Raw genomic sequence first — 22,129 nt, forward strand, 5'->3', positions numbered from 1 at the left:
AGAGAAGGTTTTTCAAGGGATGATACCGTTTAAGCAGAGTGTTTAAAATTCCACGAATTCCACACCATCGGTAAGGCCGCACCCGAGAAATGGTAGGCGCGTGCAGAATGGTATCACTCCGGTACCTTGAAACCGTCCCACACGCCAATATGACATTGCGCACATTTTCACATCTGGCTTCGCTCAGTAGGAGTGGAGCGAAGATAAAAAAAAACGAATCTACCATTTGCTACATTTTTAACTCCGTCCTACCCGACCACTTGGTGCCACTATCGTGAACGCGAACGTGCCTGGTACAAGTATGTATCAAAGCGTTAAGTGACGCGCTCAGGGAATGGCAAACAGGCGTCCTATCTTGCAAGCGGCTATTGTGACAATATTGTGTCTCTTTGGACTACAAATACGACGTAAGAACCTAACACTCACTCTCAGCGTTAAAATGCCACAGGGGCGCTTCATTGTAGTCTTAATTAACATCAAAAGAAAATCGCACATACATTCATACGCAAATCGTCTTGCGCTAGAGTGTTGATTGGAATGAACCACTTACACGGCAAGCAGCGGAAATCGTTTTAATTCAACGAATAAACCTAGCTTCAAGTTAAATTTAAATCGGTTGCTTTTGAATGGTTTGGATTGCGTGGCTTAACAAAGCATTGTAAAAACGAACTTAATCAAATCTTACGCAAGCCTTGATTTAGTCAATTGCGAAAGAGTTTTGATTTCTCATTTTGCGTACCTTTGGAAGAACGTGATTCGTGCATATTGGTTTAAATTATGAAGATTGTCGGTAATATTTCGATACAAAAAACTCGATATTCATGAAAGCCAACTACTAAAGGTTGGTTAAAAGTGTAAAACTCGAAATAGTCATTCTTCAAGAAGCGAACTAAAGCGAAAAAATAAATTTAGTAAAAAGTGTTCCTTGTGTCTGTCATAATAGAGATAAAAAAAAACATTTCATATGACTATATGTTTCAATTTCATTGTTGTCCAATCCATTAATTCCATTACAATTGAATAAAAAAATATGAAATGTATCAACAAGCATAATGAGCAAATGAAATAACAATGTTTATAAGAAGACTTTACTTTTTTTATAGGGATAACTGCTTACCGAACTAGGAATATCCTTTCCCTTTCAGAATAAATAAAAACCACGAGGATTGAACGTCCCGGAGAAATTAAAGAACATTACGGTGAAATTTGAATTCCAACGATAACTGACCAATTACTATGATGGATGAAAAATATGTTTGGTACCAATTTTACGACCATTTTAACTCAATCATCAATTGACCCTTACATAATTGTTGCTAGATAGTATATTCAATCAAAGCTGGGAGCTGCGGTCTCAATCGTAGATAAGATCGAAATGAGTAAATGACGAAGAAAAGAAAGCGTTGCTAAAAGATACTAGTTATCGGTAAAATAAATGACAGTGTTCCTTATAAATCGCATAGTCATGCATTAGCGCTGATTTCATTGAAACAAATTGTTCGAATGAATTTTTTTCCAAAAATTTTTAAAACGAAATAAACAGAGCGGATGCACCCTAGAGCAGGATGTAACCTGCTAAACATCAGCTCAAAACAAAAGTGGAAAATTTTGCCAAAAGAAAGGCTATCCTTTTTGCCATTGCAGTACGAGCCATCGCATCTAACCCCCGAGACCTTGGGGTACGCTACACCATCCCGACGGCACGCTGTTGCTCGCTACACTTGTACGCGACTCTGCAGAGAAGATGCGTGGCGTTCTCTCACCCGAAGCTCGGGCACCAAACGCCGGTCGCATCGCAGCGGTACGACCACCGATCGGCTCTCAGCAGTGCACCGATCTCGGCTGCCGAAAGGCGCGTTCACGAGCGTACGCTGGCCTGCCCGTATCCGTAGCGGTACACCGTACATCCGCACCGAGCAGCAGCCATCAATCGCGTTCAGTTCTAACCGAACGCTCGTCCGATTCACTGGTCCCGTGTGCACGCCAAACCCGTTCCTCTGGCTAACATCGCGCCGCGTGCGAACCGCGAAAAGGGCAACCCTTTGCCATTGACTCCAGTTTGGCGGGCAGCGTCCGGTTTCGCATCATTTCGCTGCTAGAACAGTCTCCCCGGGGATGGAGTTTTCTAGTAAGCGGATGTGGATGTCGAGTTTTTGAGTGATAGTGTGCCCCGAGGCCAACGAGATCACTCCCTGTACAAGTGTGTGTGTCTGTGAACGTGCGTCCATCCGAAACCGACCAGAACGGTCTTACCCACCAGCGCTTTACCCGTGCGGATGTGAAGCTGCGTGTGACAACGGTTTGCTCATAAGTCAAACAGAACCACAATAGCACACACAACAACAGCTAAAAAGGTGCGAATCTTTCAGACCTATCCCACTTGCACCCGTGGGGCACCCTAGGGGCAGTTTGGGAGGCTGAAGGTGTGGCGATGCTTGGGCAGGTGATTTAGTGTGCCGACGAAGGGCAGACGGTGCGGCAAGCTCTCGGTCCGATGATGGGTGTAGATCAATAAACAAACAAGACGCCAGCCGTTTCGGATCATCCGTCAGAGCGCGTGTTGAATCGCACTAATGACTACATCGATGTGCTCGGTAAATTGCTTTTATTCGTGTGTATGTGGTTGTGTGTATGTGCGATTGTGAATGGGTTTCTATTACCCGGTTGTGTGTCTCGTTTACTTGGCTTTCTAGCTTTTTCATGATCACCGGGAACGATCGTACCAAACGCACCCGTGGCAGTAAAATATTCTGGGTGCGAAAATGCATCAGCTACACTATCGCTAGAATAGTGTGCTTTGTAACTGGGGCAACTGAAACGAATCTAAATTCCAATCTTAGAACCATTAAGCGACTGCTTTGCCTTGCACAGCGTAAAGTTGGCAAAGTAACCGAAAACTTCCAATACAATCCAATACAATCATTCCGCCGGAGTTGGTGCTTGTTTTTAGTGGGAGAAAGTGCTCAGCCTCTTACCCGAGCCTTACCCAGGCAAAGTTGATAAAATATGGCCGAGGCAAAAGTTTCCAGAGCTTTCGAGCGAATCCTTACGTCTGCCAGCTTTAAGTGAACGGTAAGTGTGCAGAAGGCGCAAGTGCATTAATTACGGCAGTGAGAGGAAAATCGTAATGCGCCCATAATATTGTTTGTTTCCATTTTGATCTGACAGTTAAACTACAAATTCTCTGCCACATGGCAGCAGAAAATGGCTTGAGGGCAATAATATTTATGCTTGATTTGTTTGAAAAACACTGTAATTTATGAGTGAAGCTTTGACATTTATTAAAACAACACATATTTACAATACAAATTATATATATAAACAACACAGCAAGATTTTTCATAAGCCATTTTGATGACAAAGCTAACAAACTGGCTCATTGATAGGGACTCATAAATATTTTCTTATTCCATTATTTTTTACATTATTGTAATGATAAAATATTTTAATTTCATACAACTTAATAGATTTATTTTTTTATTATGATATCCCTGTGATTTAAGTTGATGAGTTGATAAGAATATGTCCATGATATGATGTTTTTAACTAACAACAAAATCTCAAATCAAGTAATTTTGAAAATCAAAAACATGTTCTACGTAATATAGTTTTAGAAAATCCCCGACTTCGCTTTTATCCCTGAAGTTGTTACCCACAGGATTGCTTTTTGAATAAATAGCCGATACTATTTAAGTTTTCTTTGATGACACATAAGAAAAATTACGCATTAAAGTCTCCAAGGGTTTAATTGAGCCTCGAAGAAATGTACGAAGGCCAAAGCTTTATTGAGAATAAAGCTTTATTGAGAATTAATAATCAGTGATCAGTGACAGTGATAGTGATCATCAAAATTTAAATATCCTAATTGTCCGCTATATTAAGCGTACCAACTTCTTCATGGATATAGGTACATAATTAATTGATGCTGATTAGTTCAATTTGCTGCAGTAATAGCGGTCAATCCATAATGAGGTAAAAGAAAACATTGTAATTAAAAAGTGTTCTCCTGAATTAAAACCAATTTCTAGAAAAAAAAAAACTTGGTTCGTTCAGACTCTGAATAGAACAATCCTTTTAGTCCTGGGCACCTTTCGCCGAACTGATTATCTCCGCTGCTTTACGTTATCAATAATGCAGCTTACGTATAATGCCGCTTTTCTAGGTAAGCAGCAGTGCTACAGGTAAAGCATCGAACAAAAGCTTTTCTTTAATTAGCTTCAAGGGATTTCAGGCCTATCAAGACAACATAATTTGTGTTCCCATGAATCGTTTCCCCAGGATACTGTTCGTGCTGGTACGTGTTCGTGTAACTTTGCCTACGCTTAATCGTCTGCATGCTCGAGGGGAAAATATTTTCCAGCTCAGATTGGATGTTGTGTACTGTCACCAAGATTTAGCAACAAACAAAAAAAAAGAAAGATAAGACCAAAACCGCCACGACCAAAGGTGCAAGAATGACGAGACATTTCATAATCTCGCTTGCCCGAACTGAGCTAGGCTAGGTTCAGAGTCGCTGCTAATTGCTAAGCTGGATCAAAGGAATGGCCAAAATTTGATCATCAACATAAATTAAAAGTCATACCACCCGGTGGGCTCCGGTAGGAATGGGGCTGCTGATTGAAAGTGAGTCTAATTAAAAACCATGGTAATGAATAAGTTCGATGGGCCGTTCCTGTGAGAGCTGATATAAATACTTGCTTCATTACAACCAAGGCCACAATCTAACGCGGTGGACGGTTTATGCAAAGTAATATCCAAATCTTGGGCGACAGGGCCTTGAGAACAGCACAACAAAGTTGGCGATTTTCCATGCTCCAAAACACGCCATGTGACAGCTACGCAAAAACCTTTTTTTAAATTATATTCACATAAACATTTCGCAAAGAATGCGAAGAATAAAATGGTAATTTTTATCTTCACAACTAGCCCCCTTTTTTGGGGCAAGCATCTGTTCTACTATTTGATTTTGTTATCGGTCGAACCTATCGGTGGACAGTGCCTTTCTTTCGAACCCACAAAACTTAAGAACATTTGCTGCCCTGTTGCGTCCTCCACCAGGTTCGCCAAATGTTCGTTTTCCATTATTGCGCTCTGTTTTCGTTTCCTTTGGGGAAAAAGGATTTGTTTTTCTTCGGAAAAGAGCTCACGCACCACGCTGCCTATTGTCGGAGATGGGCGCGCGTGCCTGGGAAAGGAGATGTCGTGCGGTTTTAGAGCTTACGGATGTATTTTAAAATTCAGCCCGTGCCACCGTGCCCACCCGGTATCCGGCCGAATTGATAACGGATCGAGCGCAGATTTGAGGGTAGGGGGCAGGTTATGTGGCAGCTGTCGCTGAAAATGGAGCACGAAAGCATCATTTCCATTCACCGTCCAGCCAAAGTCTTGTGGACGTTGTTACAATGGCTGACCACCGGAATCGTCAATCTGAATTGCCGCTTGGATTTGCTTGGATTTGAAGAAGCGCGAGATGTTCAGCGACCATCCGTCTTCTGTCCGATGCTCAGCTCCATTCGTGTTCGCTTTGTCGTTGCTGCCCGGTTAAAATCCTCCAAAGACACGACCCGGACCCGGACACCAGTCTAGAGCAGTCGATTGTGGCTAATGGGCTATAAAGCGAAGAATTACCAACAACGCGAACAATGGTTTAATTAAGTTTCGTTTAGGAGCTGGGCCGGTATGCCCTAACTGCCCTGCGTTCGTTTGTTTCTCTCTCTCTCTCTATCTCTCTCTTCTCTCTCCCCCTATCTCTCTCTCTTCTGCACTTTCTACTGACTTCCATAGGCTAACGAGATGCCGGATGTAAATTTTGCACCGGTTGTCGGGTGCGGAAAAATGCCATGCTGAATAAAGCGAAGTGCGCAATCGAATAACCTCACCTTTTTTTTGTATAATCTAATCAACCAAGTACGCCTTGTCACGGTCACCGCTCACTCGCATCATTTGCTTCAGCTCGAGACAATCGGGCGATGCATGGAAAAGGGCCCGAGCCATTTGAACAAGCCGTTTGAAGTAAGTGGCAAACGAAAACGAAACACCATTCCAGGCCACTATCGTGCGGTACAATTCTACTCTTTGCTAACAAAGAGGGAACTGCGCGGCCTATCTTAGCTACAGCAAGGCTCACACAGCAAGGAGTAAAGGAAATCAACACATCAGGGAAATGTGTGTCCCACTGATCATCACACACACACGCACGAACACACACACACGAGAGTTTGGTTGAAAAGCAAACTTAGAAACAAAACTCAACTCACAGACACTCCACGGAGCACCCTGAACAACCGCATTGTCCTAGAATAATATCGTCAACAGTAACAACCACACGCAACCATCGTTCCAGCGGTTGAAGTGGAGCGGTACAAGCTCTTTCTTCCGTGCACCGTAAACTTACTTTCCCTTCATGCTATTTAACCTACCGTAGATAAAGAATTAGCTCACCAAACCCACAAAGGGGAGACCGGAAGTTGATTTCGAACCGTGTTCACTAGTGGTTAAAGTGGCAAAGTGGAGCTTTTAAATTGCAGGTCTGCTTGAAAAGCATGGATTTCCATGCACACACTAACATCCATTCTAATGGGCTGGCAAAACTATGGCGATGAAACGCTCGCCTAGCAGTGGTGCGGTGTGTTTGTGGAGGAATCTGCCTACTATACCCAGCCATAAATTCTGACCCAACCACCTTCACTTTATATCCGCTGACAACGAAAGCAAACCGCAAGCTTTGTAACAGCACTAAACCACATGCTTTCCTAGCCTAGTGATGTTCGCCCAGCTATTTGGATCAACCCTATCAGAAACCCTTTAAAAGCCTTTGTTCTGCTCGACTCTCACCTGGGCTTGGTTGGGCCGCGCCATCGAGCGAACACGGCAGCGGATGAGCAAATAGCAATCATCAGGCTGTCATGTTTTCATCATTGAGTTTGTGCTGCCCGTATGACGGACTGCAGCAGCATGAACACATCCACGCAAAAAAAGAACACACTTCGCATGGTTCGTACCATGCCACACACAACCACTCCAGAATAGAGCCCTCGACAGCAAAGCACGGTAGCTGCAGTCGCACGTTATGCTGGATCGGTTTGCCATTGCTACCGTGGTAAAACTGTCACTTTACGGTATCGGGTTCCAGGGAGCCGTTGCTTTGACAGTGTAATAAATTGAACCGTTGAAAAGGCTGCCCCGCCCGGGCACGCTCGTTTCAGTCCAGCCAACCGAGCAACCCTCAAAAAACCCGCGCGCACTAATTGCTTCGGTTAATCAAATCAGCTTTTCAATTTTATGCAACCCAATCCGCCAACGGTGGCGGTGGCGCCGCCATGGCGTCCCGTTTGCAGCCAGGACTCGCTAAATACCGACGATAGTTCTGATTACAAGGCCGAGAGTTGAGCACCTCCCAGCAATGGGGGGGAGCTTGTAAACAGACATTTAGTCGCGTACTCTTCAAAGTCCTCACCCAGTGGGGAGGTATAAGCACGTGAAATTAGTTGAATAGACGGGTGCTTAAATTAATCATTAAAAATGAGACATCGTGTCAGTTGACGAAATGATGCCGGAGCTGCTGCCTGACATCATCGGCACGGAGGAGGGTTCGGTCCCGTCCCACCCATGCACATTTGGTGGGCCCTTTACCGAGCGTCAGTCAATCAAACGTTACCCAATACACGCACCAATATCAAGTTGCGCTACGCTAGTAGCGTTTACCGACCGCGCAAAGTGCGTCAGAGTTTTCTTTGTCTCCTGTTCGCGCTCGCTGTGTATTCGTGCTTGCTCACAACTACAGCTGCTAAATGGCCCTGTGCCTGCTTCCTTAAAAGGTGTCCTAGTTGATGCACGATGCCCCGCGTTATCTACCGCCAAGCACGATGCACAGCGTGAGAGGAGCGTACAAAAAACACACACACCATAGAACAGAGTACATTAGTGACATCGGCAACAATTTTCCGACGTCACGCGTGGTCGCGCAATCAACGTTGTACGTTATCGCTCCAAAAGCATCGATTGGAGTAATTCACGCGAGAAACCGATTAGGCTTTCCGCCCGAAACGGTTCATTGGAGGTATTCACTTTTTTGGGCAAAGTAAATCTCACTTCCATTCCAAGGCACGCACGAATACGTAGTTTCAATTTTGTTCACCACAATGATAGACAGTGTTTGAATGAAACTGGGAAAGCCAAATTGATGCGACATCGCGCGTGAACGAGTGAAAGCAATTTAATGGCTTGTTGGGTTCATTGTACTATGATTAAGATGGTTCCGTTATTTACAAATCATGATAGACTAAAATTTTACCAACTTTGAGGCCTTTCACGATACAAGCCAGCTGTTTTATATGGAATTTGACAGTTGGCGGCTGAAATCATGTCAACACTCCATACAACACAGTGTTGTCCGTGGGATAAATACCTTTTTATCCGGTATTTATTTTTGGGTTTTTACCGGGTTTTTGCCTTTTTCGATTTTACCCGATCAAATATTGAGTACTTTCGTTAGAATTTTCAATTAATTTTTGACACTTACGAAGTTTATGCAAATACATGATCTCTCTACCTATCTTTTTAATCAATTGTATTCTCTTTCTAATGAAACTATGATTCAACGCATTTGTTTTCCCATTGAAGATGCCGTGCAATGAGAGCTTAGTTTGTTAACGATTTGTTCAATGTTTTCAAAAGAACTATCGTATTATTCATAAAGTTTTAAAATTTCTTCAATCCTGAAATTCACTTATTTTTTCCTCCAATTGTGTACTTTAAGATTTTATGGATTCGCAGAAAGCATGTCGAATCAAAAAGTAAAAAATGCGAATCATCTAAGTCTTTTACCCGTTTCATTTGGCTTGTTCTAAATTAGATCGATTAGATCAAGGTACGTAACTAGGATTTGGTAAAAAATTGACTCCAACGAGATTATACATAACACGGCAAGTAAAAAGGAAATTGACAACTGTGGAAAGATCTTTAAGCAAGTTTGAATGAATGCACAACAAAAAACATTACAGTTTATCCACTTACCGAGCTGGTAAATCATCGTATTTGTGGCACAATTATGGTTTAAGCAACGAAATATTTTCACTTTATAATGTTACAAATGATGTTCTACTTCTTATTCTTATGATGTCAGCCCTACGTATGTTGGCACGGTCGGGTCGGGACTTGAACCCATGACGATAAAAAACATGCTATGAGACCACCTGGACTGAATACACTTTGATTCTGGATTCCAACCTTGTTTTGCCATTTTTTGAACACGTACTCGAATCTAATTCTAGCTTTTGGGCTAGAATAATCTAGACTGAAAATTGCAGGCTAGTTTTATGTGTGGTTTTGTATGGAGTGTTTACATGATTTCAGCCTCCAACTGTCAAACTCCATACAAAAAACTGACTAGCATCGTGAAGGGCCCCATTATCAGTTTCTCAAGCGGTCCAGCTCAAGACGAGCGGTCTATTCCAGGCTTGAACCCATGACGGGCATTTTGTTGAGTCTTACGAGTTGAGCCTGCACCACGGTCGTCATGTCATAAATACCAATTACATCCAATTGTTGAATAATAAACTGAAATTAGCTTTTGTGCCATTGAAAAAAAAACCCTATTTAGCCGGGAAAATACAGTTTTTACGGAGTAAATGCCCGTAGAGTTTTCCCCAAATTGAAAATACCCGAATTAGTACATCCCTGGTTGTACACGCAGCTGATATCGATGTTTGACTCGGAAAGCAGTTAATTTTCATCCAAATATACACAAAACAGCATTACATTTTTCACCTCACACAAATTTGCTTTTATATCACAATACAATGTTGTTACGTACGTTGAGCTTTAAGTAAACAGTCAAATTTCCTAGAATATTTTTTTCTCTCTCCGCGAACGTATGCTGTTCGTATGAACAATGTGTAATGCGTTTTGAGTGATAGTCCCTTTCGAAGCAAAAGGCTAACGTTCATCCGGGAGGACTGACACTGACACATGTAAAAGCACAATGTCATAGAACAAGTCCCATAGGATCGACGAAGTGGTAAACGTGTAAAAAATTATTTGTTCTTACAAGCAAAAATACAAGCAGGTGTTGATCATTCATGAGCAGATAATTTTTTCTTCTTCTAAATATAAAAAAAGCTAGAGTTGTAGATCGTATAAGGTATTTCTTGGATTATTCTAAATGACATTTACATGACATTTGCATTATTATGCTAGAATTTTTTATTTTCTAATTTATTTTAAATTATTTACTTTTGTATTTTACCACCAGTTTTACTTGTTTAAGTTTTTTTTATTCAGGAGGAACGGCTTTGCCTATTGCTTAATTTAACTAATTTTTTTATTGGAAATACATTTGTTTGTTAAAATTAGTCGCCTCTTCTTTCGCATGCATAACCTGCCATCTTTTTGAAGATTTAGATAAAGTGTCATATTTACAGCAAAATAATCATCTTCTTATTCTTCTTTGTTGCACAATAACCGTTGTCGGTCAAAGCCTGCCTGTACCACATTATAGGCTTGGCTGGCTTTCAGTGACTTATTGATTACCATAACATGATGGGAGCATATTCCATTCGGGACTTGAACTCATGACGAACATGTTGTTAAATCGTACGAATTGACGACTTTACCACCAGGCCGACACAACAACCAAATTATCGAATGTGGTAAAAGATGCCTCAAATTTCCTAATGCAGTTTTCATCGACGCTACCATCATTAGTGAGAAAAGAGCTTTCACCAGTCTAAACATAATAACTTTAGCAATTAAAAACAATGGTTTCTATTACAATTTTCTCTGTTCCTCGTACTAATTTCTACGTTTTGCTCGTTAATTAATTTAAAACAACATTTGATTCAATACGTTTTAAATCAGTCATTTTGCAGCTGTTTTCCGCTCCCGTCAGCCGGTGCAAACTTTACATCCGGTTTTAAACAGATTATTTGTTGAAGAAAACAAACCCGTTTTGTCAAGATTAAATGCAAATAACGATGGTAAAATTTCGTGGAACTAATTTAAAACTATTTTCGCTCTCGCTGTCGAGTTGTTGACTGAGCCGTTAGAAAGCTACCATTATTTTGTTTGTCGTGTTTTCCTGCCCACAAAAAAACGTCAATCCGTCAAAGTCTTCTCCACTCGCCAGCAACGCCAGGAGCACAGAAAAGCGTACACACAAACGTCCGTCTCGGCCTGGCATTACTCCCCCCCCCCCCCCCCACCTCTCTTCGACCTATAGATGTAGGTGTAATTCGATAATTCTAATTTATAACCATCTCCAGAGAATGAGTTGGCGGTTGTGTTGAAAAGGAACCCTCAAACGCGAGCTTGGACCTTCCACGTGCTTCACCGATCGGCGGGCACAGCGTTCCGAACGGTAATTATGCCACGAAACTTTTCCTTAAAGCGAGCGTTTCTTCGTCCATTTTTCCGACGCATTATACCCAGATGCATCGTTAGTTTTCCGGGAGGATTCGTTTGGGATAGCGCCTCAACACGAATAAATAAACTCAAATTACCCTGTATGGAATACATCATCATCTTTTGACTTCGTTCAGATTAGAACGCCCTTCGTTCGAGGAAAAGCGTTCGATTTGGACATTAATTTGCACCGCGGCCCCGAAGGCTCGGCACGACACTAAATAGTAATTAACTGTTACCACCTACGAGCGATTTTGCTGCAGCTGAGTGAGAGCTGGGGGGGCAAAACTATTCATCACGATAATTTATGTTTACTTTGCCCAAATAGCAACAGCCTAGCGCTGTACCCTGTAAACCGTTGAAGTGAGGCCAAACTGTACAAAACGCACCCAAGAACGGTACAGTTAGGAGTCGGTATAGACGTTATCTTTTGCTCACTGGCCATGTGCTAGAATCTCTTGCCAGCAAGAAGGAAAGGAATGGATGAAAATACCAATTCCATTAGTACGAAGACAAACAGTATTCTATTTCGTAACACTCCTGACCAAGTTCGTCAGTCGTGCTTGTTTGTGTGTGTGTGTGTGTGTGTGTGTGTGTGTGTGTAAATTGAAATGCAAAACAAAGACAAATGGGCGAAACAAATACGCAAAAATGCATTCTACAAAACTAGTTACATAAAGATTTATTCGCTTCCAATCCTCCACTCATACTCACCATACTATGACCGTTTGATACAACAAGATTAATGTGCCCCGTTGGGTTCGATGATCAAAAGTCAGCACTGTATGTTTTGGCAGGATGCAGCTGCTTCTTGACTATGTTCCTCCGGAACACAATGCACACACCATGAACGGATTGCTGGGTTACTTCCGCCGGAATGACAACATGTCACCAACACAAACGAGCACGAGAGACATGCTGGAAAGCGAATAAATCTTAAGACCCCACGCTCTAAGATAATCTTCCCATACAACCCGTCAAGACTACACACCTCCCGCAGTCCGACATATGAGAAGTTTGATCTTCGGGCAGGAGCTCGTTCGGGATTACACTTTGCGTGTTGCCTCTTTCGAACCACACTTACTTAATCACCTAGTGTCCCAGCGTGCCGCACTCAGCTCCTCGGACTCGGACAGATTTATTTCGTACTTTTCGTATCCCGTTGGTCGCACACAGCCCTCCAGGCAAGTGGGAGATGCTAAATTTTAATGATGTCTGCAATTTCGCTCGCTTGCCATCGGTTCACACGACCGCACTCCGGATGCTTGACGATGGCATTGTTAGCAGCATGGTAGCGTCCAACGCTGACAGGCGGTGTGTGAGTGTGTGTGTGGTTTGTCCTTCGCCAAACCATAATAGCACGTGCTAAACTTTTCGTGCAAACCACAAATACCAGCGAGCAACACAAACAGAGCGTGTATAGAGTAGCATCCTGTTAACGCAGCTCGTGACAGCGTTACGGAAAGCATGGGGTGCATTCGGTGAAAGCACGCGCGATACGCCTAGATGCCTAAGCAGGAGGCATGCATGAGTTTCATTATCTCGACCGGGGTGTTTACATTGTCTAATTAACGAACGAACTGCACTCTACGCGTGCCAGAGGTGCACTATGGTAAAGTACTGACTGCACCTGATGACTTAAAATCAGTCTTGTGACAAATTACAATAGATGATGCGCTATATACATTGAAATTTCTTGCAGGTCTTGAGCTAAAGAATAAAATTTGTATTAAGGTTATGTATTTACAGATACTTCAATTAAGTAATAAGTTCTTCTTCTGGGCGTGAAAACGCTACGCGATTATGCTGGCCTATTCAAGCTTCCGAGACTTATTTTTATCACGCCGCCAGATAGTTTTTGTGATGAGCGCATGGTCCAGTTTCGAAACGACTCTGCCCATCCTTGGAGGAGCTGACGAATCTATCGAAGAGACCGGTGAAGGATATGTGTGATTTGCATGTACTTGACAGAGTTTCTTACGGGGTTTTGATTGTTTCCCGTATTGTTTTGGGTTTTTATCATCATTTATTGACCGTTTCTCACCTTTTTAATCTATTTTTCGATTTTTTGACACCATATACAATTAATGCAAATGATTTTAAAAATCGTGGGTACACTCATTAAGTAATAGGTAAGATAAAATAAAAATGTGGAGAGCATCTAACAATCTTTCAGAAACTACTATGAAACGCTATCACACAGACCTTTTTAAATAATATTTACACGATCTTATGATCTTATCAATTAGTAAAATAAGTAAAGTTTCTTCATAAATGAGTAGATATGGGCTCATCCCACGATTTGAGACATTTTGTCTCAGTTAAGAATTTTTAAGAATAAGGGAATATGACATTTGAATTTGATAAATTTTGTTTTGCTAATTTCCACAAAATCATCTGGTTTGAAAATGTCTACATGAAATACAGCGGAAAAATCCTCATTACAAACCCAAAACCAGGTCAAACTTTGTAGTATTATATGTACCTTACAGCCATGGCAATTTCGGCAAAGGTGCGCTTTTTTATTGTGTTTATAAATTAGTCAAGAAGAACGTGGCAGGTAAAATTTTTACTTCTTGTTTCAGTCGAAAAAACATGGCTTATTTTCAAAAGACCTAGCCAAACAATAATGAAGCGCTCATTTGCGGTTTCATATTTCGTTTGCTCTTATAAAGTTATGCGGCATATGAGATGAAACAAAAAGCTTAGGAAAATAAAACAGTTTGCTTACTTTTCGTTCACATTACACATTTTTTTAACATTGTTTGTCGTGTACAGTTGGACATTTAATCATGCAATATGGATAACATATTCCAACAATCTTATAGTTAAAATAATTTAACATTTCCTAAAAACAAACTTTGTGTGACATAGTTAAAACTCATAACTTTGCATTATAAAGCTCTTAAATTATTTGATGTGAGCATTTTCTCACATGACATTACGACTCCTTACGGAAGATGAGAAATCATAGTTTATAGATTTTGTTGAAAATATGAATGCGTCCAACTGTTGTCAATCAATTTGGCGACATCTTTGAATATGATATTCAGACACATCCCATAGTCAGAACCTGAAGCACCACCATGTGTTTGTGAACTACGAACAGCATCACCCGACACCGAAGTGCACCGAACATGACAAACTTTTGACTGTTGTTGCCTGCTCTTACCGCCCTCAATGCACGCATGCACCGACGTTCTATTGCTCGGTCGATCGTAACGATGCTAATAGCATAAATATTCAAACAATAAGGCCATCATTCCGCTACCGGCATTAAGCTGAGCCCTCCTTTGTCAGGTTTATCGCCGCTGAGTGGTGGAAAATTTGAAAACAATCTGCTAAAACCTTGCGGGCGCGTTGCAAAGAGGATATTCTGACGCAGGATGATCGTTTCAGCCTGTTTGCATCGAGAGTGGGTAATTAATTCGTTTTTTCCTATTTACGCATGCATACCGTTTTGGAACAACACACATACACCCGTCCGTTGCTGTGCAGCGTTTCGAGCAAATATGCATGCTATTTCAAGCTTGTGCCGATGAACGAGCGATACCGGTTCGAATTGATTCATGCAAAGTAGGTTACAATGAAAATTTAATTCGATCTCGCGAGCGAAAATAAATTGGTTGCTGTGCATATAATTTTGACAGCAATGTGAACGAAACAGCCTCATTCAATTGTTAGGTTAATGCTTTATTTGTTTCACTCCGGGTTTCATACATATCGGGCAGCTATGGTACGTTTTATCCATCGGTATGGCCTGCGGCAAGCTAGGCTTCAAAAATACACAGCAAACACATATTTTTTCTGCGACTTTTACGCACGTTCCCGGAGGTATTGTACAGAACAAAAAGCTTTCGTTTCACCTTGCCCTTCGCAATAGTTGTTTTTATTTAAATTCGATTTTTTACTTTTCTAATCTGTTGCCTTTCGCAAAACTGTTTGAATAGGAACGCGTGACATGAACCAAGAGTTCTGATACCAGACTACATTTTTTGCATTATTCCCGTGATCGGGTTTCAAGAAGGACAAACAAGGCGTTTGTATTTTTTGTTGGCCATCTACCCTCGGTCCACGGTTTCAGATTCGTGAAAAATTTCGTATCAAAGAAAGAGCAATAAACTATTTTCTAAACGGGTTGTTTTGTTGACCGTTTGTTTTGTTTCTTCTCATTGGTAGAACCTCTTACTAGATGAAAGCAGAGACGATTGAAAAAGCATGAGACGATGCTATCACTACATGCAAAAATGAAATGTTTGCTGCATGCGTAGATGCTTATGAAACGAAGTTATTTTTGGCATCTGGGACATACCGTCTACAAAGGTGACGATCCTACGAAAACATTTTTAGTTGGTTCAACACATGTTGCAGCTTCAGTACAGTATTGAATTTTTAGTATTTTTTCTAAAGCGTCGGTTATAATACCACGATCATTTTGCCCAACATTTTAAAATTAATAAATTATCAACAAAAGAGCAATTTGTATTCAATGAATCATAATGTCACGTATGTCATATATTGAACAACTTTGAGCTTAAAAAAAGTACAGAAGTCATAACATCAATACAACACTGCGATGTTTTAGATGAAATGTTAAAATCTTCTCATGTTTAATTCTCTATAACATAGATATTCGGGATATCGTTCACACTCTTGTGTATCGATAATTTAGTATTTCTTCTGGAAACTCCTAATTCGTCTTAAGCTCGTTTTAGTTTAGTAATGTAGCAACGTAATATTTTGAACTTCCACCATACATTATCCATAACTCTCTAAGCAAGATGTACGTGATAAGAACTAGTATGCTAAAACACCTACACTGCATACCAATGCATCGGAAATTTCAAAAAACGAATTTCATCACACGATGGCGTGAAAATGGCAGAATATTCTCTCCAATTGCCACGTTTTGCTGGGGCCAGCAAAAGTTTAACGTCAGTTCAATTCTGCCCTGAACCTACCGCATGAAAGCCTACGCCAACGGATAGGCTCCCTCCGACGTTGGCGAGCATTTTATGTTTGTGAAAGCTCGAGCACGGTGGAATTAGTAGTGTAACAAGTTGTAAAGAACACAGCGAAACGGTGAGTCAGAAAAAAGCACAACACTGAGCACCTTTCGCGCGGCATTAGTTTCGTGATTGAGTTTCCGATGTGGAAGCTATATGCACAGTTCATTCCTTCGAGCAGGCAGGGCGGCCTTTGAATGCAGACCCGCGGGGCAAAACGAGCGTATTGCGAACGAGTGTGTTTGTCTACTTTACATTCGATAAGGAACCCAGTTCAATCTGCACAAGTACATGTGGCAAAACGTCCCGTTCCGTACATATCTTGCCTGAAAGTACGAAACGGAATGTACGATAACAGCCGTACCGTCTCGCTGCTAATGGGAAAAACGGAAAATATCCGCATGTTCCGAAGTGGCTTGCTAAAGGGGAGGACGACAGCACGACCTGCGATAAGTAGGGATTATACAAGTTTTTTTTGTTCAGCTGGAGTTTCTGCACGATGTTCCTGCACGTTGTGATGTCCGGCGAAAAAAAAAAATGCAAATAATCCATCGTGCATGGCAATATTTCATTGCAAAGCTGGAGCGACCTTATCTGACCTGTTTCTTCTGTGTTCGGTTTCGTTTTCGAAGGATATGTCATAAAAGTTTTTTTCCGACTATAGTATTTTGTACAGAATCTTCGCAATTGTATTGATTTTATTGAACACTGCGTGTCGAATACCATCGCGAGAACCTCGGCTCGGCTAAAGGGCCACACAATTATGCAAATCTTTTATATCGTGTGCACACCGGTTCGCCTATCAAAGCAAAACAATCGTTTCGTACACCAGGCGGCATAGCTTGCTTGGGACCATCCTAGACCCTAAATTGCAGCCGTAGCATATTATAGTGTGCGGTCTTCATCCTTTAGAAGCGTCCCAAGCACCCAAGTCCCTGCGGGTGCGTTTGCAGGTTTCCAATTTGAGCCGGGTTTCTCTCTGACCTCTTGCGGGTTTTCTCAACTCACCGCTATTGAATCATTCGCGTCCATGCAAAGTCGTCTGAACCGTACCTTTTTTGCTTTTCTTTGTTTGGAAACCAGAAGGAAGGCGCGTTGACCGGTTAGTCTCTCTGTCTGGAAAATGATATTTATTCAAGCGGATTACACAGCCCGAGTACTCGTAAGCCCTGGTAACTGAGATTGGAAAATTGAGCGGCGCTTCGTCCGGATGGGTCGAAACGATCCCATGTAGCGGCTATTTGCTTCAACACATGGGGCTCACATTTTCCGTAGCATTTCCCAAGAAAGGGACTTTTATTGCAAACCATAGGCAGCGCATGGCAACAAAAAACCACACGCGTAGATATTTCAATATTGAACCAAAACCATTATCGGTAACTATGGAAGGGGATACGCTCATCTTAACTAACCTCGATAGGCGGCAACACACACAATTTAAGTGTTCGATTTCTTTATAACACCGTGCACACAAAGGCCCGCCGTGCGAGCTCGAAAATCGTTTCAAGATTTGCGTGTTCGGCACCTATACTACCACACTACCATCGGCCCGTGTCGGCTCGGACAAAACTTTCACCAAAGTACGCCACCATCCATGCCAAGTCGGTCGGACAGGTTCATGAAAGGTAACATTTAATCCTCCCCGTTGTGCAAAACTTGCTACATTCCGGAAGTTTTGCGCCATTTGTTAAGCGAGCGCTCTCTTCCCCGGCATTTGCTGCGCAAGGGGGCTGCTGTCAGCTCGGCGGATGAGATTTTGGACTCAAGAATTGATGAAAAAAGTTATACTTTTGATCAACTGCAGCTAGCACAAACACAAAAAAGGTGTGCGTAATTTTGGGACCATTTCATTAATCTGCATCCAAAGTTCCTTCATCACTGAGGGTGTTGCGTGTTGGTGTTACATTTAATTTCTTTCGCGCCTGTTATAGTGTGGCTCACTTTAATAGAATGAAAGGACTACCACAGGCGTCACGCATCAGTTAGCTGCGATGAGGTGCAAATAAATGATAGTGAACATCGCATTGCTATTCTCACACATAAGCTTAAATTGATTGAATAGTTAAGTTAAGTCATAATCAAATTATTGCTAACCTGGCTAAAGTAGAGATGCACAAATCAGATACATTTAAATCACGCATTCATTATTGGTGTAATCAACGCTAACGATTCCCGTGATTAGTGAGTTTAACTGCCTTCTACTTGTGTATAAATCTTTTGGAAATTGAGATTTTGAATACTCTTTTTTTTTCAAGATGCTACTGAATCTATCATTCCCTGTTATTACGAAGGCAAGTTTTTTGCAGTGCATTTATTTAATATTCAATAAAACTATAAAATTTAATTGCTAGTTTGATGACTGGTAGATCGAAATTTGCTATTATTGTTAAATACTTGGAAACTTAGAATTTTTTTTGAATTTTTAAATTACAGGGTTTACCAACTTTGCAGGTCATTTTGCGATGTAAGCTGTACATTTTGTCTTTTACGAAACGTATTTTGGCACTTATTTGCCTATGTTTGTACAAATTATACATAATTTGGGACATTTCGTGTACAAAACCGGAAAGGGGACTTGAGATTTTACAAGGATATGTCGCCTCACCAGAACTCGATTCATTTAATAAATGATTAGCATTATAATTAACTCAAAAATAATCTTGTGCATGCAAACATGCAGCAAACTTCGTAAAATGACTTGAAAAACGTAATAAAGATGTAACCGGACTTTCAGAATAGATCATTGCTTATTTATAATTAGCACAATGCAACTAATTTCTTCAGTGAAGCAAATTAATATAAATTAAGCATCCAAATATTTACCCACCTTTATTGTCTGGTTGTGCATCCCTGCCTTTCACAGCGTCGTTACTGCTTCAACATGTTGACTAACTGATTCTAACTCGCACCATCACTCATCACCTTTATTATATTTTCCATTCCAGTTCTACCACTTACCGCTGTCGTGTAGCGAGCTGGTGGCAATCAGATTTTTTAGCCCACCCTTCCGTTTTCGGAGCAGTCGATCGTGCTACTGCTGCTGCTGCTGCTGCCACTGATGATGATGACGATGACGTGTTCCCACAAATACTATCACCTGCGCCGTCTTCTTCACACACTTTGCAAAGAATGAGTCGCGTGCAATCGTTAGATGATCGAGATAGTAAGCGACGGTCGAGCACGAAACCTGCCGCACTAACACCGCTGCACCTAGCAACGGTCTCCGCCCTGCCGGCCACGATAACGGACGCAACCGGTCGGTTTGTGACGACACTCAACCACACGCGCGCAGCCGTCCCCACGACCGCCGCCAACTTCTTCAACCTGATCGACCCGCTCGATCTCACGACGAGCTCCCGAAGCGTCCCCAGCCTAGCGGCCAGTGCTGCCAGCATTGGCAGTGCCGCATCCCATGTGGTCGGCGGCCGAAGCCGTACGCTAGCGGCGCTGTCGGCTAACGTCAGTGAGCTGGTGGAGGCCGGTAGCGGACGTGCGTACGATCCAGCACTGTACGACGATGGTCGATCGCTGTACGATCCGCTGGTGGCTGCGACGATCACCACAGTCAGCATCGGCAACACCACGGTCCAACCGGCAACCGTGTTCGGCCCGCGGCCAGGCGTCACCGACGGAAGTGTGCTCATCGGTAGTGGCACCAGCGCAGCCACCACACTCGTGGTGGATCTGGTCGGCACCGTCGATCCGACTGCCCGCCAGCTTGAGCTGCCGAGCGCGATGGATGAACACTTCCTTATCGCCAACTGGCAGGACTGTGTCGTTGTAATACTGTTCTGCCTGCTAATCGTAGTGACTGTGATCGGTAACACGCTCGTCATACTGTCCGTGATCACGACACGCCGTCTACGCACCGTTACCAACTGCTTCGTCATGAGCCTGGCCGTGGCCGATTGGCTCGTCGGCATTTTCGTCATGCCGCCGGCCGTCGCCGTTCATCTGATGGGTAAGTATGGGAAGTGAACGCCCCGTGCCTGCACGGCTACAAATTGTTTGTTTGCATTGCGAACGAATTCGCAATTGATGGTCAAGTTTCATCGGCACCCACCGGCTGCACCGGATTCCGTCTTAGCTTTCCCCCCTGTGAAGACGCTATGTTCGATCGTGCCCGCTACGAATTGTGCGGTACGTGTGATTACTCGTGTACGTATGGTATCGTTTGGTAAACATTCGATATGACACACATTTAAGCAAACGTCAACAAAACTCTTATGGTACACAAACACTAATACGCTCACGCATTCATCCGTATCTGCCGGCCGGTACAAATCACTTACCGGTCAGACCGTCCGGCCCGATCGGTACCGTGGCCACATTGCTAGTAAAAGTTGTCCGCTTCACTTGGAAGTTTTTCTCTACATTTCCAAAAACCCGTCCACTGCCACCACCTTGTGAAGCGGGCCTTCTGATTGCTTTGCCCGAATGTCGTTGACGTTCGCAAGTTTTGCCAGCGCGATCGTTTTCGACAAACAGGGAACAACCATTTTGTATCCCGCCGGTTAAACAGCGTCTCCGGCGACGGCAAACTTTTCAATTCGGGAGTTTTGCCGTACACAAAAAAGGTAAATAATAACAATAAACTCCTGCAGCGCTGCTTCCATCCATGCTGCTCGCACTAGGAGCATACAGACGAGTTTTCTATTTACAATTCCGTCCCGTCATGGTACTTGATGCTGGGATCGGAGGGAAAGAATCCTTGAAGTGCTTGGGCACTGAACGTTGTTGTGGATGTTGTGGTTGTTTTGTTCGTGGCTACTACTACTTCTACTGCTGGGCCGTACCGCCGCCGTTCGCCGTGCATTTAAGTTCATGGAAAGGACATCTCGATGACCCCTTCTTGCGGCCGCGCATCCCACTGTAGGAATGTGAAGTTGATAAATTGATTTACGGTATGGTTGCGAAATTTACGACGCTGTCAAACCGGTGCTCAATGTTTTCCGACAGTTTTATCGCTTCGCAGCGATCATGAAGGGATTTCGCAAAACACAGCAAAAACAGAAAAAAGTGTGCGCCCTTAGGCCGTTCGTCCAGAGCGGTAGTCTCATGCCTGGAAAAATTGTTTATTGCACTTCCTTAATTTCTTTTCTTTAAACACGATAATAAACTCAAAAGGAAAACTCTTTTTTTTGGACTACAACTGTTGACATAGCATTTCATCTTCAGGTTGAATTAAATCACACTAAACCGTTTGCGGGCTTGCTCATTCGTAAATCTTAACTCTGGTGCCGTCACGTCCGTTTGGCGCCGGATTTAACCCTCATTGTGAAATCACTATCAACCGTCCAGCGCGTAGCATCGCTTGATGGATGTATCATGTTGGATGGGTTTCGCTTCAATCGGACGCATTGTGATTTCACAAGAGGCCTGCCCAGGATGGGCCGAGATTGGGAATGACCGTCGTAAATGTCGTATTATAAAACCAAGTAGTGTGCTATTGATTTTATTTCTTTTTGCTGTACTGTACGCCACACATTGGGGTCACCACTACATCCAGCATGTTGCCGGTACAGATGGTTTACGGGATCATTAATTTAAGCAGCCATTTTGCACTGACATAAACATGTGAGGGACATTTGGAACGCCGTTTTAAAACTGGCGGGTCGTATAAAATCCCTTTGACCTGTAAGTGGTTGAAGAATTTTCACAGCATAAAAAAGTCCAATCCACACGCGGTTGAATGCGGTCAGACGGGTACGTTCTTTCTTTTC

The 22,129-nt window shown here is 42.6% G+C and overlaps 1 protein-coding gene across 1 annotated transcript in view; it reads left to right on the forward strand.

Annotated features, from left to right (window-relative positions):
* The first annotated feature begins 1,895 nt into the window (after positions 1-1,895).
* The window catches only part of LOC120950658 (putative tyramine receptor 2), a 35,207-nt gene continuing 14,973 nt past the window's right edge, over positions 1,896-22,129 (forward strand). The window contains exons 1-2 of the mRNA XM_040368877.2: positions 1,896-3,072; positions 19,352-20,367. Coding sequence (XP_040224811.2) covers positions 19,536-20,367 — 832 coding nt within the window. The 5' untranslated portion in view covers positions 1,896-3,072; positions 19,352-19,535. The remainder of the gene's footprint in view (positions 3,073-19,351; positions 20,368-22,129) is intronic.

This window comes from Anopheles coluzzii, chromosome 2 (assembly GCF_943734685.1).
Source record: "Anopheles coluzzii chromosome 2, AcolN3, whole genome shotgun sequence".
NCBI lineage: Eukaryota > Metazoa > Arthropoda > Insecta > Diptera > Culicidae > Anopheles > Anopheles coluzzii.